The sequence below is a fragment of the Typopeltis vanoorti genome, chromosome 25 (assembly GCF_054136105.1).
Source record: "Typopeltis vanoorti isolate ZY-2024b chromosome 25, IOZ_Tvanoo_1.0, whole genome shotgun sequence".
Lineage (NCBI taxonomy): Eukaryota > Metazoa > Arthropoda > Arachnida > Uropygi > Thelyphonidae > Typopeltis > Typopeltis vanoorti.
The window spans coordinates 51716595-51732251 of NC_143573.1; the positions used below are offsets into that span (position 1 = coordinate 51716595).

The following is a 15657-nucleotide window of genomic DNA, read 5'->3' on the forward strand; positions in this document are numbered from 1 at the left end:
TTGTACCATCATTTTTTATTTTGGTTTAACCAATAAGAATACAATTTGGTCTGCTAAATCCCAAATTGCCAGCCCATCCTCGTCCATTCAGTATCCAAGTAGATACCCAACAGGGTGCACCACGAGAAGGTGGGGATTGGACATTAGGTCAGAAGCCCTGGTCGGTTCTCCACATTCCTTTAAAGGCTATGTGGAGGTCTCTTCTCAGTTATACAGTTTTGACCCTTAAGCACCCCCTGGAATAAGTTATGGTATGAAAGAAATAGGTATGAAAATTAGCAATTAAAAAGAAGAGACTTAGAAAGTAGAAGTGAACAAGTGAAACAGAAGAACAAGAGAAAGTGGAAGACAACTGCATTTTGGAAAACCTGAACCTCAACACATAAAACAAGTAAAATATTTCAGTTCTTCATGGACGGTCTTCCAAATAACACAAAAATGTCATTTGTTATGCTCTTAAGACTGAAAATTTGTATCTTGGCCTTGACGATGTACCTCTTTCCAGTGCCAAAACGAAGATGGAATTTTCAACTACATGTGGTCAACCTTAATGCAATGTTTCAATCTAAAGTACACAAATATTACACATATGCTGCAGAGCAACATTGAAGTTTCGACTGCCATCTTCAGGAAGATGGGTGTTGGAACTTCATGCATGTGTTGTTATAATAAAATAACTTACTGATTGAACCAAAGAAATAGGTATTTTCTCTGTATTAACCAGATTGTGTAAATTTTGATATTAAGATAACTTTTCTAAGTTAAATATCAAGATACTTTTATTTGTACTCATTTAATTATTGTTACTTATTTCTTGCATAATAGTTACCAATAAATCATATTCTTGCTTAATTCTTTATCCAGTCATAAGCAAAACAGTTTGCACTTGCAGTATCTTCATAACTAAGCTACTTGTGTGTGTATTTATATATATATATATATATTAATTAGCCTATATATATATATATATAGGCTAATTACTTTGCATTAATTGCCTTAGTATCCCCTTATATACATCTTTTCAGTTGTATATAATGTTATGCATTAGCAAGATCTGCTACACAGACCAGTTTCAAACTTTATTAAGATATATTAAAGTGCAGGGATACCTCTCCATCTGAGTAATCTACAGGATCACCCTAAATCTCACTGAGTGAACATAAAGGATCATTACTAAACTTATCACTCCAGGACAGGTAACTCAACAATGGCTCTACTCAGTAACAGGCAAAACCTTGCCACTGAGCAGAGTCTGTCTATTCCCCAGGAAGCAAGCAGTCCCAAAGTCAAACATTAATAAATGTCATCAGTGGGAGACAGACCCAGAAGGGATAACAAAGTTGATGTAATGCAGAAATCACATATCTCCCATATCCAAGTAGTGAAAAAGTGTAACACCTTATTATTAAATTACTCTGGATTAGGGCTACTTGATGAAAACAAAACTTTTCCACTGGGTATATATTAAAGATGCCAAGAAATTATATTCTTGTTTAATCTGTTATCCAAACGTAAGCAAACAAACAAAGTTTGTGTGTGAAGTATCTTCATGACTAGCTACTTGTATAATGAGGCTAATGATTTCACATTAATTGCCTTAGTGTCTTTCTATCTTGGGTTTGACTACTACAGATAAGACTAATAAAGGTCAACTGATCTGAGTAGTGTCCCTTCCCTTAATGCATAGCATTATTATATACACACCTGAAAAGATGTGGTTTGCATTATGAAATATTTACACAATTAATGCGAAATGATTAACCTCTATATACAATAGCCTAGTCATGAAGATACCTAACGTGAAAACTTTGTTTGCTCATGCTTGGATAAAGGATTAAAACAATATGATTTCTTGGCATCATTCATTTAGTGGATAAGCAAGTGAGGAAACTTTCAACAACTGCTAGAATAGTTTTAAAACATAGGAGAAAATAATCTCATTACTAGTATAAAATAGCAGGCAGCAAGAACATAACAGAAACCTTCAAAGTATTGGAAAGCCATGACACATGACTATATTGTTATCTGTAAAATTAATATATTGTAGAAATTATCTGGCAGAATCATACTTCATGGCAGTTTTAGATAATTACAGAGGGTATGGTCACTTAAACAGAATGGAAGAGGAAAGATTAGCAAAACAAGTGTTCTTTGCCATGTGACAGGGAAAAGACCTAAAAGAAGACCAAGATATAGTAAAAAGCACCTTAAAAGACAAAAATATAAATCTGATAATATTGGAGTCCTGACAGATATCAGATTAATTTGGAGGAAAATTATTGATCAGAAGTTAGTAATGGTGTAACTTTTTCATGTAGTACATAATTATCCTAATTATAATTACAGTAAAATATAAGGGACTAATTCGGGCAAGGTGGGGGGGTGTCCATTAAATCTGAAAGTCTGTTATATAAAGTAGATTTTCCAGATGCATATGTTAAAATGACAAATTAGCTAATTTACATGTTTTCACTTATGTAGAAACTTTTATGTAATTAAAATTAAGTACTGCATCTATGAAAAGTTTAATTTCACAGAAATTCGTTTGTCCGTATTTTAAGGTTAGGGTTATAAAGATGTTTTATCATTCATGCATATCTAATTTTATTATATTGAATAGCTCTATAAAATGTGTACGTACATAAACCATTCACTGTGAGTAAACAAATGCACACTACTGGGCGTGGCTAAGCACAGGTTGGAACATCAGCCGGCACATGTTAAAACTGCTGCAGAAAGTCACACCACGCGACAAAAGAACCAATTACAGCATTTGGTGTGATCGCGTGCTAATCATTTGCCGAACATGTTTTATAAGCGGTGACTCATTTGTGTTGACTAAATTACTACAGTGTTTTTCCATATGATGGCCTGTTCACCAAAATTTGTTAAAAATAACAGGAAATTAATGACAAAAAATAACCTGTTAATTTAATTATAAGCAAATCTTGGTTAAAAGCATTTTAAAATTAACAAGGTGTTAATTTTCATGTGACATATGGACTGGAAATTTTATCCGTTAAATCGAAGGTTTACTGTATGTCCAGCCAATAAAGAATCTTTATTGACTTTTATGATTTCCTGAGTAGACTCAAGCTCCCTGTTGAACGGCTAGTGAGAATACTCTTATTTCTCTTTAAATTTGTGTTATACGTAGCTCTTTGGATTTCCACTAGAAAAATATAATTTCTTGTTAAAGACAGGGAACAAGTTCTGTTTTATTTTTATTTCTTCAGAAGTACATTTCTTAAGAAAGCTGTTCTCTTCAATCCAAAGAAGTTTAACAAATTATCTAATTCCCAAGTAGCATGCACTTCTGTCTGTCTTTTCTGCACATGCAAGAAATCCCCCCTCCCCAGACAAGTAGAAGTTTTATGAATCAAAATTGATTCATATGGGGGAGGGGTGAGCACCCAGTTTTCAAATAACAGAATAGCAGGTCTTTGAAAGAACATGTTTGTGCCGATGCAAGTATACATGCACAATAAATGAAACAAATGAAATGATATTTTTCTATAAACATTGACTATTTTCAGGTCTTAGTGTAACTATGGGGATGGGAAACAGATTGTGAAGGATGATTGTTTTATTCTTATTTCTTGGAGATAAAGTGACTCATTCAGTCTTTGGTTTTCTTCATTGAACTCTGTTGTGTTTAAAGGGGAGAGAGAGCACTCACCCCCCTTTAAACAAGTTTTTTCAAGCCAAAATGATAAAAATTTCAATTTGTGAAGAGCAGAAAAGTTCAAACTCTTCTTTGAAAGCCTCATGACATACCTCCTGACAAAATAATGGTATATCTTTCAGCCCATACATTGAGCAGAGCAATGTAGCTTTCTTTCCCAAGTTTCTAGTTGGAGTAATATCTAACTGCATTCCTAAAGTAGGTATTCTTGATATTGAACAACTGAAAGATGTGGCTAAAATGACTAACTTTCAGAAAAATGAGAATTGACATTAAGATTAAAAAGAATATATCAATAATTCTATATATAAATTTGTATATAATAAATTATCGGAGCATTTATTACAGGATGGACATATGGTTATCTATAGCATCCACAAAACCAATAATATGATATAATATTTATAAAATGACCAATGGTACTTATAGGAATATGGATACCACATGAAATAAAACTTTGCATTAAGTCTTTCTAAAAGAATGACTGAAATTCAGGTCTGCACACTAACAGGCACTTGTAGTTGTACTTCATTTGACAACTTCTGTAACATAGTGGATCCTGCAATAAATGAAGACACTCACATTAATTTTGTGGTTATGGACAACTTTTAATAACTTACTAAGCAAGAAGCAAGGCTTCCAATGGAAGAGGGATTGATTGGATAATATGGTTTCTTCAAGAGAAAACAAACAGGAAAACAAAAAAGCATGAATATGAGGATCACAGAATACTTCACAACTGAAACATAGTGTGTGTGCTAGTCAAATGTTTAAACTGGCCAAAGGATAAATAATTTTAATACAGATCATAGATTAGTTATAAGAACCATTCCAACTTGTTTTAACAAAAGCACAAACAAATACAATTCCCAAGGACCACATTATCATACTGCTTTTCACCTGATTGCATAAATATTTGTTATACAGTTTGAATTATTGTGGTTTTTATTTGTTCCTAAATTTATAGAACTCGTGTGCATGTGAGTGCATGCATTTTTAGAAATGCATGCATAATAAATTTCTGACAAAGCATACTCAGGTTTCCATGTTCAAAAACCAAAGTATCAAAGTTTTGTCCTGACTGAATGTGTTTTAAATAATTCTGTAATAGTCTTTATCAGATGTTGAAGAATATTTTTTTCCAAAAAAAAAAAAAAAAACTGTCATGAAGTTAATTATTTTTATTAGTATTTTGTGTTAGATTTCACTTGTAATGTTTGTATTATAATTGCTGGATTGAAAACTAATCCTTCATAAGATGGAATAGAAAATGGTTTTTAGTTTTGTTTTAAGGATTCTAAGGATTCACAGTTTTCTTTTTTTCTCTTGTAAGTTCAGAGCTATAAGCAATTTAGCCTTCTCTCATTGAATAAAAGCAAATGGTAAAAAATAAATACGGATATGGCAAGAAATAAATTTATCAAAGTGATAATAAATAATGAAAGTAAACATGTTTGATCCATGTTGGTTTAATGGTAAATCCTTTAATGTCTTTATCTATCTACATATATATATCCCAAAATTGTTGAAAGTTTTTCACTTGGTTATGTTATAAATTAAAGATACCAAGAAATTATATACTTGAAAACGCTACTTTTTTATGGTTATAAGACCACATGTTTTTTTATTAATACATATATTAGTATAAAAACGCCGACTAGTTTCGCTAGCTACTGTCTAGTTTTACAGTAGCTAGCGAAACTAGTCGACGTTTTTATACTAATATATGTATTAATAAAAAACATATGGTCTTATAACCACAAAAAGTTGCGTTTTTAAGTATTTTATGACCAAATATGAATAATTTAAATTGTATACTTGGTTTAATCCATTATCCAAGTGTAATGGATAATGGATTAAAGTTACTTCAAGCGCAAACAAAATTTGCACTTGAAGTATCTTTCAGGATGGGCAACTCGTGGCAAAGGTGGTATAACTTCTCATCTTAGTATCCCATAATGCAAAGCACATCTCCTTGCGGGCATTAAGGGAAGGGTCACTACCCGAACCGGTTTTGACCTTTATTGAGGTCTCATCACTGGGAGCCAGACCCGGAGGTGAGATACCAAGGTTAAAGTAACTTTCAACAACTATCTATCTCTAATCCTAATTCTAATCTCTAATTTTAATAATAAGGTGTGATACCTTTCGTCAACTCATATAGGAAAATATGACTTCTGCATTACTTCAACCGTGGTATCTTACCTCTGGTTCTGGCTCCACTCATGAGACCTCAGGAAAGGTCAAAACCAGTCTGGGTAGTGACCTCTCCGATAATGCATAGCATTATACATGTTGGCAAGGAGATGTGCTTTGCATTATGGGATACTAAGGCAAGTGATGAGCAGTTATACCTCCTTTGCCACGAGTTGCCCCAGGCCTGAAAGTTTCTTCAGGTGCAAACTTTGTTTGCTTATACAGTAATCCCCCCAACTTATGTAATACACGACTTACGTAAATTCACAGTTACGTAATAAATCTCGAAATTTACAACTACTAGCTCGTATGAACATGTTTGCGGCTTTTGCATCTTTGACATCCATTGCAGTATGCAATGATGTAATGTTAACTAGACTCAACATTCACAGCAAATCTAACGAATAGTAACAGGCAGTGAGAGGTTACCGGTAAACGCTGAGAGCAGCAGAGGGCAAGTGCACAAAAGCTGCAACATTCAAACTGAAACCTACTTAGAAATAAGGACTCCGTAAACAATTCCTCCTTTCCCTGACCAGTCAGTAGTCCATGCCTCACGCGGTTAGTTTAGTCACTTGTTTATCATTGTTAGTGTTCGTTGTTTATTTACCCTTAAAATGGATTCGAAACGGAAAACCGAATGCGCTGGTAATAAATCTAAAAAACAAAGGTCTGCAATTACTTTAGAAGAAAAGTTGAAAATAATTTGTATGTATGAAGATGGGAAAATTATATCAACGATAATTATATCGAAAATTATATCGGAGGTGAGATACCAAGGTTAAAGTAACATTCAACAACTATCTATCTCTAATCCAGAATATTTTAGTAATAAGGTGTGACACCTTTCGGCAACTTATATAGGAAAATATGACTTCTGCATTACTTCAACCTTGGTATCTTACCTGCGGGTCTGGCTCCACTCATGAGACCTCAGTAAAGGTCGAAACCAGACTGAGTAGTGACCCCTCTGATAATGCATAGCATTATACATGTCGGCAAGGAGATGTGATTTGCATTATGGGATACTAAGGCATGTGATGAGAAGTTATACCACCTTTGCCACGAGTTGCCCCAGACCTGAAAGTTTCTTCAGGTGCAAACTTTGTTTGCTTATACAGTAACCTCCCCGACTTACGTAATATGCGACTTACGTAAATTCACAGTTACATAATAAATCTCGAAATTTACATTTCGTGATAGGTCGATTACATGTCAAAATAGGTCGATTTATATCCTGAGATTTACCATCTCGGGATATAAATTGACCTATTTCGGCAGTGAATACGATAGTGAAAGATTAAAGTTCGCATTGTTGAAAGCATGAAAGGTGCAGTAACATTGAAGGGCACAATCATTACCAAGAAGAGGCTGGGCCCGATTTCAGAGATGGAGAAATTGTTGTCTCACTGGATCGAGGATCTGACACAGAAGTGGATACCGTTAAGTTTTCTGATTATCCAGGAGAATGCTAGGTCTTTATATAAAGATTTACAAGAGAAGGCCAGCATCACGGACACGAAGAGTGCATTTAAAGCTAATGCTGGATGGTTTTCGAACGATTCAAGAAGCTGTGTACAAATCTACACAGCATTAAAGTCACGGGTGAGGCAGCAAGTGCAGATACAGACACGGCAAGTAAATTTCCCGAATTTCTGGCAGAAATAATTGAGAAGGGGGAATATTTGCCTGAGCAAATATTTAATGTTGACGAAACGGCTCTGTTTTGGAAGAAGATGCCAATACGGATATTTATTGCAAAAGAGGAAAAATCTATGTCTGGGTTCAAGGTCGCAAAAGATTGGATGACTGTTATGATTGGCTGCAACACTTCAGGGGACTTGAAACTTAAACCGCTTACAGTGTACTATTCTCAAAGACCACATGCCTTTAAGAACATTGACCCGAGTAGGCTGCCCATAATCTAGAAATCCGATACCAAGGGGCTTGGATTACATGTGTGCTGTTCACAGACTGGTTCAATAACCACTTCATTCCTGAGGTGAAGGAATATTGTGCCAAGAAAGGAATCCCGTTTAAAGTGCTTCTCCTCCTGGACAATTCCCCCAGCCACCCAGAAGAGTTGGATGACTTTCATTCTGACATAAAAGTTGTTTACCTGCCTCCTAGAACCACCGCACTGTTGCAACCTATGGATCAAGGCACTACTGCGACTTTCAGAGCCTACTATCTGCGGCATATGTTTTCCCAAGCAATCAAGGCATTTGATAGTGGTGAGGGCATTACTCTGCATGATTTCTGGAAGAAGTATAATATCCTTGATGCTATCAAAACATCAGGGTGGCATGGGATGAAGTCAAGTGGACAACAATGAATGCTGTGTGGAAGAAACTTTGCTCAAAAATGGTGCAAAATCGTTTAAAGGGAGGAGAACAGACATTGACTGATGCGGTTGTTGAGTTGACACAAGAATTACAGCAAGCAACGGCGACGTGTATTCAACTGGCAGAGCAATTAGAGCTGGAAATGGTCGATGTTAACGAGCTTCTTTTGAGTCACGATGAAGAGTTTACTAATGATGACCTTATTCAGTTAGAGGCATTCTGAAGAAAATACTATGCTGGTTGAACCGCCAACTTCAGACGTTAAGAAATTTACAACAAAGGGACTAGCCGAGGCTTTTAACCTGATAGACATGGCGCTAGCAAAATTAGAATCGATGGATCCAAACACCGAGCAGTTCGAGAATGTTAACTGCCATATCCATTCCGATATGTCTAGCTACAAGGCCATCTATGATAACAAAAAGCGTGTGACCACACAATCTACTCTAGACATGTTTGTGAGATGCCGCTCACATCAAGATGACAACTCAGACGACCCCGACTACGCTCAGCCTTCAACATCAAGAGGGGTAGAAGTTGCCAGAGAACAGCATTTCTCTGAGTCAGTGCTGGATGGTTGTACACAACCATCCAGCACTCTCTCCCACTACAGAGCTAAATTAGCTGTCACAAGACATTTTTTTATTTGAAAAGTGTTATCAGTTTGTTTTTATATTCTTTTATATATTTTTCATACTTTTATAGTTTATATCCGTAAATACTGCATGATGTGTCATTTATAAAATAATACTGTGTAAATTATACTTTTACTGGACATATTTGTATATATATATATACATACATATAATAATAATAAATATTGCAGTTTCTTACGAAGTTACACATAAGCAATTTACAAATTTGACTTTTTTAAAATGGTTTTAATAAGTAGGTAACATTACATTGTGTATGTTGGTGGCATTTCCAACTTGCATGTCTTGAAAGAGAACATAAAACGGCTGTTATGAACATCCAATCCAACTCCTTATGCTCAGCTTTAGAGCATGCCGCACACGAGATGCAATTTGTTGTACACAAGAAAGGTCAGTACATTGAAAATCGTGTATGTGGTGCAGTGGACCCTGATTCTGATGAATAAAACATTATTTCCTGTGAATTCAATCACTACATTAATTTCTGTCTCTTGCAAATTGTTGTTTTAGTTTAATTATTATTATTAAATCCTAGTAAGAATATTATTATTATTCTTCATCATCGTCTGGTAGCATCCTCTAGCAAGAGGGTTGCAGCAGATGAGCAGCTCTTCTCCATTTCTCTCTGTCGTTTCCGTCATTCTTAAACCAATTCCATTCCACGATGTCATTAAACCACTCTCTAGTTGGTCTTCCACGTCTTCTCTTCCCCCTCAACTTTCCCTTGTAATATAGTTCTTGTCAGGTGTCCCGAAGAACCTCTCAGAAGATGTCTTGCAAATCTGGTCTTTCTTTGCATAATATTCTTAAGCAGTGTTCTTTCCATCCCATCTCTTCTTAAAACTTCTTGATTTGATATTCTTTCTGTATAGCTAATCTTTTCCATTTTTCTATAACACCACATTTCCAATGCATTCTTTCCATCTCTCTCTTTCTGAGTGTCCATGACTCACTTCCATAACTTGCAATACTCCAAACTGTTGCTTTAACTATTCTAATTGTAACGCCTATTTTAGTGTTCTTGTTTATTAAAATTCTCTTCATTTCCATAAATACCGATTTAGCTTTGCCTATTCTATTTCTAATGTCCAACTCTGAAGTTCCTTTCTCTGAGATCCAGCTACCTAAATATTGAAATCTTTCCTCCACATCTTGTTTTTATATTATCTCCTATTTTTCTACTCATTATCATTATCTTGGTCTTTTTTGTGTTAATTCTTAGTCCATACTCTTTACAAGAGTTTTCAATTCTTTGAATAATTTGTTGTAATCCATTTTCACTTTCTGCCATCACCACTACATCATCTGCATATCTTAAGTTATTAATGATTCTTCTGTTTATTTTTATTCCTTCTTCTACATCCTCAAGTGCCTCTCTAAACATTTGTTCACTATAAAAGTTAAACAATAATGATAACTTGCATCCTTGTCTGACTCCTCTCTCCACCGGGAATTCTCCTTTTTCTTCTCCATTTACACATACTGACGCTATTTGTGAACCAATATAATCTCTTTAAAATTTCCAAGTCATAAGAGTCAATATCGGTATTTTCTAGAATGTCAAAAAGCCTTTCATGTTTCACCGTATCAAATGCCTTTTCAAAATCTAGAAATCCCAAAAACAACTTTCCACCATGGTTTAGTGTTTTCTCCCCAATAATTCTTAGACAAGTTATAGCCTCTCTAATTCCTCTGTTGGTCTGAATCCAAACTGTTCCTCATTCATTTCTTTTTCTATTTTATTCCTAATTCTCTCTAAAATTATTTGCACCAGAATTTTTGCTATGTGAGTTATAAGACTTATCGTTCTAAAATTGTTACGGTCTAAAACTCCCGTCTTTTTTGGAATGGGGATAAAAATTGATCTTCTAAACTCCTCTGGTAATTCTTGTCCTTCATAAATTCTGTTAATAATTTGCCATAACACTTCCATACCTTTTTCACCTATATTCCTTATAAGTTCTATCTGTATACCATCTATTCCAGGCAATTTTCCTTCTTTCATCTTTTGAATTGCTAGATTCAATTCCTCCCCCATGATGCATAGTCTCTGCCCATCATGTTCTTTCCTTTGATTTTCTCCTCTTTATTATTATTCTTACTAGGGTTTAATTCTTACTTAAGAAGCCCCTAGTAAGAATATCATTATTCTTACTACCCCCCCCCCCCCCCCCCCCCCAGTTCCGGACTGGTAGGCTGGTGCTCCTTGAATTCTGATGGCTCGAATTTTGAAGACTCGAAAGGGGACCCCCCCTCCTGAGTTCCGAACTGGTAGGCCGATTCTCCTTGAATTCTGATGGCTCGAATTTTCAAGATTCAAAAGGGGGTTCCACTCCCCTACGCCGTGCAACCCCCTGAGTTCCGGACTGGTTGGCTGGTTCTCCTTGAATTCTGATGACTCAAATTTTGAAGACTCGACACTCAGGGTAGCTCCTGAGTTTCAAAATGTTTCAAATAACTTGACACAAAAACGTTACAAAAAACTTATCATTTTATATTATAGAGGAGATTATCATTGTGACGTGCTACATATCCAGCTGGAATAAGTGATGCAGCTGTTTCTTACACTGTCGAAATGTTATTATTCCATTTTATGTACCTTTTATTATTATTTTATTTATTTATTTATTTATATATTTTTTTTTGTGGAAATCATCTCCCCATGCCTTCAAAAGTCTCGATGTAAAATTTGGTCTTATTCCATTTATTAGTTTTAGCTCCTCCAAAGAGGGAAAGTTATTTTATGGCCACCCAGTAGTTATCATGAGTACAAATCATTTCACAAAATTCTTAAAATATTCTTATGAACCACTGTAAGATATATAAGACATCTTCATATTGTTGTGCCAGCTGTCTTATAAATATCTCTCTCTCTCTCTCTCTCTCTCTCTCTCTCTCTCTCTCTATATATATATATATATATATATATATATATATATATATAAAGCGATGTCCAATTATGTTTTGTTCTAAATCTGTGTTCAACTTGTAACAATTTATACAGTAAACTTGGTTGCTCAAAAAAAAAAAAAAAAATGTCACATTCCCGGTAGTTTATTGGCTGATGGGGGAAGAGGTTATTGGTTTGCAGTATATGCAAATTTATCAATGATAATTCTTTATTTATAGAAATACTGCCACCTGTGTTTGCTGTCGATTTGAATATATGCTGCACTGGTAGGAGCTGGGTGTGCAGAAAGTTAATTGAAAAATGTTGATGAAATGCAACAATTCATTTTCTGTATAATTTCATTACTGATTTTCTTGGTTCTGTTCTTTAACCCTCTCATGCACGAATTTCTGAAATGGTGATTAAAAACCAATAGTAGCCGTCCACCACAGTGGACATGTGCATGAGAGGGTTAATGATTTAGGCCCTCATTAGAAAATTGTATGTTAAAAGATAGAAAACATGCAACTCTCAATGGCCAGCTATTCTTTTTAGTAATAATTTTTGTTAAATGCTTTGGTTCAGGCATTTAAATATGCCCATTGTATCCTGAGGGAATGGTTCTAATGATGCTAAAGTTTCGATTCCAGTTGTATTTGTATTATTTAAACTTTATCCTTGAAACCCCCCCCCCCCCATGTAATTCTGTGTTTATAATTAGTTTTCATCTCTGTTGTTTATGATCCACTTTGAATTTCATAAGTGAATTATAAAAAAGTCTAACAGTCAAGGCTGCTTACCAGCCCACACAGATGGAACCCCCACCAAGGACTTCAGGCATCTACTTTTTTTTGTATATGCATTGTATCCTCAATGATATCTTTGTTATAGATGAAATATTGGAAGTATTAAACCTGTTTAATTCATTTCTTGTGCTGTTTTCATTTCATTAAACCATAATATGAACTATCATTTAAGTCTTATTACATGAATTTAAGAAAAGCTGTGTAGTTCTTGAACATTGGTGCCAATGCATTAAAGTAGCAGTTCTTAACCTTTTGACTTATGTTAATTCTACTGCATCAGCTGAAATTGGCAGGCCCCTAAGCCATTTCTGTTTGAATGTATATATAATTTATTAATTTGCTGGAAAAATTGTTTAATTTCCTGAACAGTTGTAACAGTAGGCAGTGCACACCCTATGAGTCTGCAGACCTCAGGTTAAGAAACGTTGCACTCGAGCAACACACTACCTGTACTTTCCACCCTGCTAATTGAGAAGTTGATTTGCCTATTAAAGGACTTTAATTTAGAGCTTGTTTTATTTATAATAAATATAATGAATATATAATTAATTACCAATTTGTATATTAATATTACTGTTTGGATTTTTTTTTTTTTTAGGAGCTTTATATGTGAATTGTCATTTTGGTCTAAACAGCTGAATCGCAGTAAGTAATTCTCATCAGTGATATGATTTCCAAGATATAGATTTTAAATTTAATTATAATATAATTTAATATTGCTATTGTGGGGTATCACAAATTGAAATTGTCCTAAGAGTGGATTTTCAGGAGAATCCGATTTGCTATATGTTTTTAAAAAATGTAGTACTCATGCTGTTTTCTTAATCTTCTATATAGATAATGCAAAAACCAGACTAATGAATGCGTATTGGATGACATTGATGCCCAATATCATCTAATTAAAATTTTGAAAGGCAGAATCTTAGCAAAATCCAGCTATACAAATTGTTTTTGCATCATTGAGGTGGAAACAGTAATGGTATAGCTGGATTTTGTTTGTGAGATGGTAGATACCTAATCAGTGATGGGGGAGTTATATCAAGATAGTCCAGGATTTGGGGGTGGAGGGTAGTTTTACACAGTTAATAGTTACAATCCATACAAAAATTTGAGCCGCTCTAATTTTTATTTTGTTCTGTTTCTAGGTCAAACTATTTAGAAATTACATCTTGCAGTGACTGCTATGGTTGAATTGGAATTTAAATAGTATTTGCTTTTCTTTAAGGTTTCTTTTAAAATTTGTAGAATCATTTCAGTTTTACTTTCAATCAGACCATTTGTTGTGTCTAAATTAGCGAAATTATGTATGGAATATATAAGGAGAACTGATGGCTGGAATTTTAATAAAAAAACATACCATACATTTTATTGCCATCACAATATTTTTAATGAATATCACCTTAATTTGAGTTCCTTAAAAACTACCACAGGAATTGATGAACAACAGAAGTACCAACTGTTGAAATGTTAAATTGGTTACATCTCAACACTGAAATTTGATGTGAAGGGTCAACAAAACAATAGTTTATGCTTAAACAATGATTTACTTATCCTTAGAAATGAAAATGTATCCTTTAAAATCGTTTCTTTACAAGACTTCTGTTTATAAATTTTATATCATAAATAATATATTATGATATTTATATAGCATGCATAAGCATTTTATAATCTAGTGATAATTTCTAATGCACGCGAAATTTTAAGACTTGAAAATCTCATTTGCTTTCTATATTCTTTCTTAATCCTTTAAAACCATACACACAGTTAAAGTGCTTAGGTAATATTTTGCACGAAAGATCATTCCTGCCATATTTTTGCTTATAATCTCCTTTTGTTTCCACTGTTAATCCTCTTTGCCATTTCTTTTTATTAATAAGTACTCTCTGTAATATTACTTCATTTTGGCGTACTGCACAGTATTAATAAGTGGGATAAATTTGAAATATGACTGCGGTAATGAAGACACAACCACTCCTTGTAATTGTCATTATGGTTAACTGCTTTATGTGTGCCATAACTATTAAATTATTTCAGGAAATTACAACGTATACTAAATATTAATTAAAAGAAAACTTTAATCAGTATAATTCCTATATTTTGGCAATGTTACATTGCCATCTTCATGGGAACATAAAACTTTGATAAGTGCCTGCAGGCACTAACAACGAGCAAATGAGGCAGAAGAGAGTAACGTTGCTCCTAGAGGCCTGAAAGATGCCCCTAAATTGGGTTTTCTTGACACTGTTGGGCTGATGTTCTCATGATGCAAGTTTCCCGAATTTGGGGCGGTCTCGTGCACCCAAATTTGTTAAGGTTTTGGGAAGTTTTTTAGAGCTGAGGCTGATTCCATGAACAATGTTTCATTTGCTGTGATGTAGTAAAGTGGCTTTCTTCCATCGTTTTGCAAGGTGAACTGGATTCTGGGGTGTTGGTTGTTTAAATGTGTTAAGAAGATGTTGGAGTGTATCTGAGCCATGTGGCCAAATAGCGAACACATCAATCTTGTAGCATAGCCAAACAGTGGGTTTTTGTGGAGCTGAGTTTAAGTTTGTTTCTTCAAAAGTCTCCATAAAGAAGTTGGCTAGGGGTGGGAGAGTGGTGAGCCCATGGCTGTTCCCTCTATCTGTGTAGAATTTTCCTTGCCAAACGAAATAGTCTGAGTTCATTGTGAGTTGAAATAGGGCTGAGATATCAGGAGGAAATTTGTCTTAGATTAGCTATCAGGTATCTTTGAGTGGGACATTGGTGAATAGGGAGGAGACATCAAAACTGACCGTGATGCTGGTGTGTTGGAGTGAGAGGGTTTCTATGCTGGCATTGAAGTGAGCTGAGTTTTTTATGTGATGGTGTGTTGCCAGTATAGTGTGTGTGTGAGTGCTTTGGCTAATTTGTATGTAGGAGAATCAATGCCATCCACAATGAGACGTAAAGGCACATTTTGTTTATGGATTTTTGGTAGTCCATATATTCGGGGGGGGGATAGAATTAAAAGGTGTTAGTTTGTAAGTAACCTCCTCAAGTGAAGAAATAACTTTCTTAAGGAGCTTTTGGAGTGTTCTAATTTGAGAGATGGTGGGATTGT

General features: G+C 34.7%; 1 protein-coding gene across 1 annotated transcript in view; it reads left to right on the plus strand.

The window, feature by feature from the left end:
* The window catches only part of LOC150092745 (ATP-dependent RNA helicase A-like), a 337554-nt gene that overhangs the window by 100316 nt on the left and 221581 nt on the right, over positions 1-15657 (plus strand). The window contains 1 exon segment of the mRNA XM_090414778.1: positions 13174-13220. Coding sequence (XP_090270904.1) covers positions 13174-13220 — 47 coding nt within the window.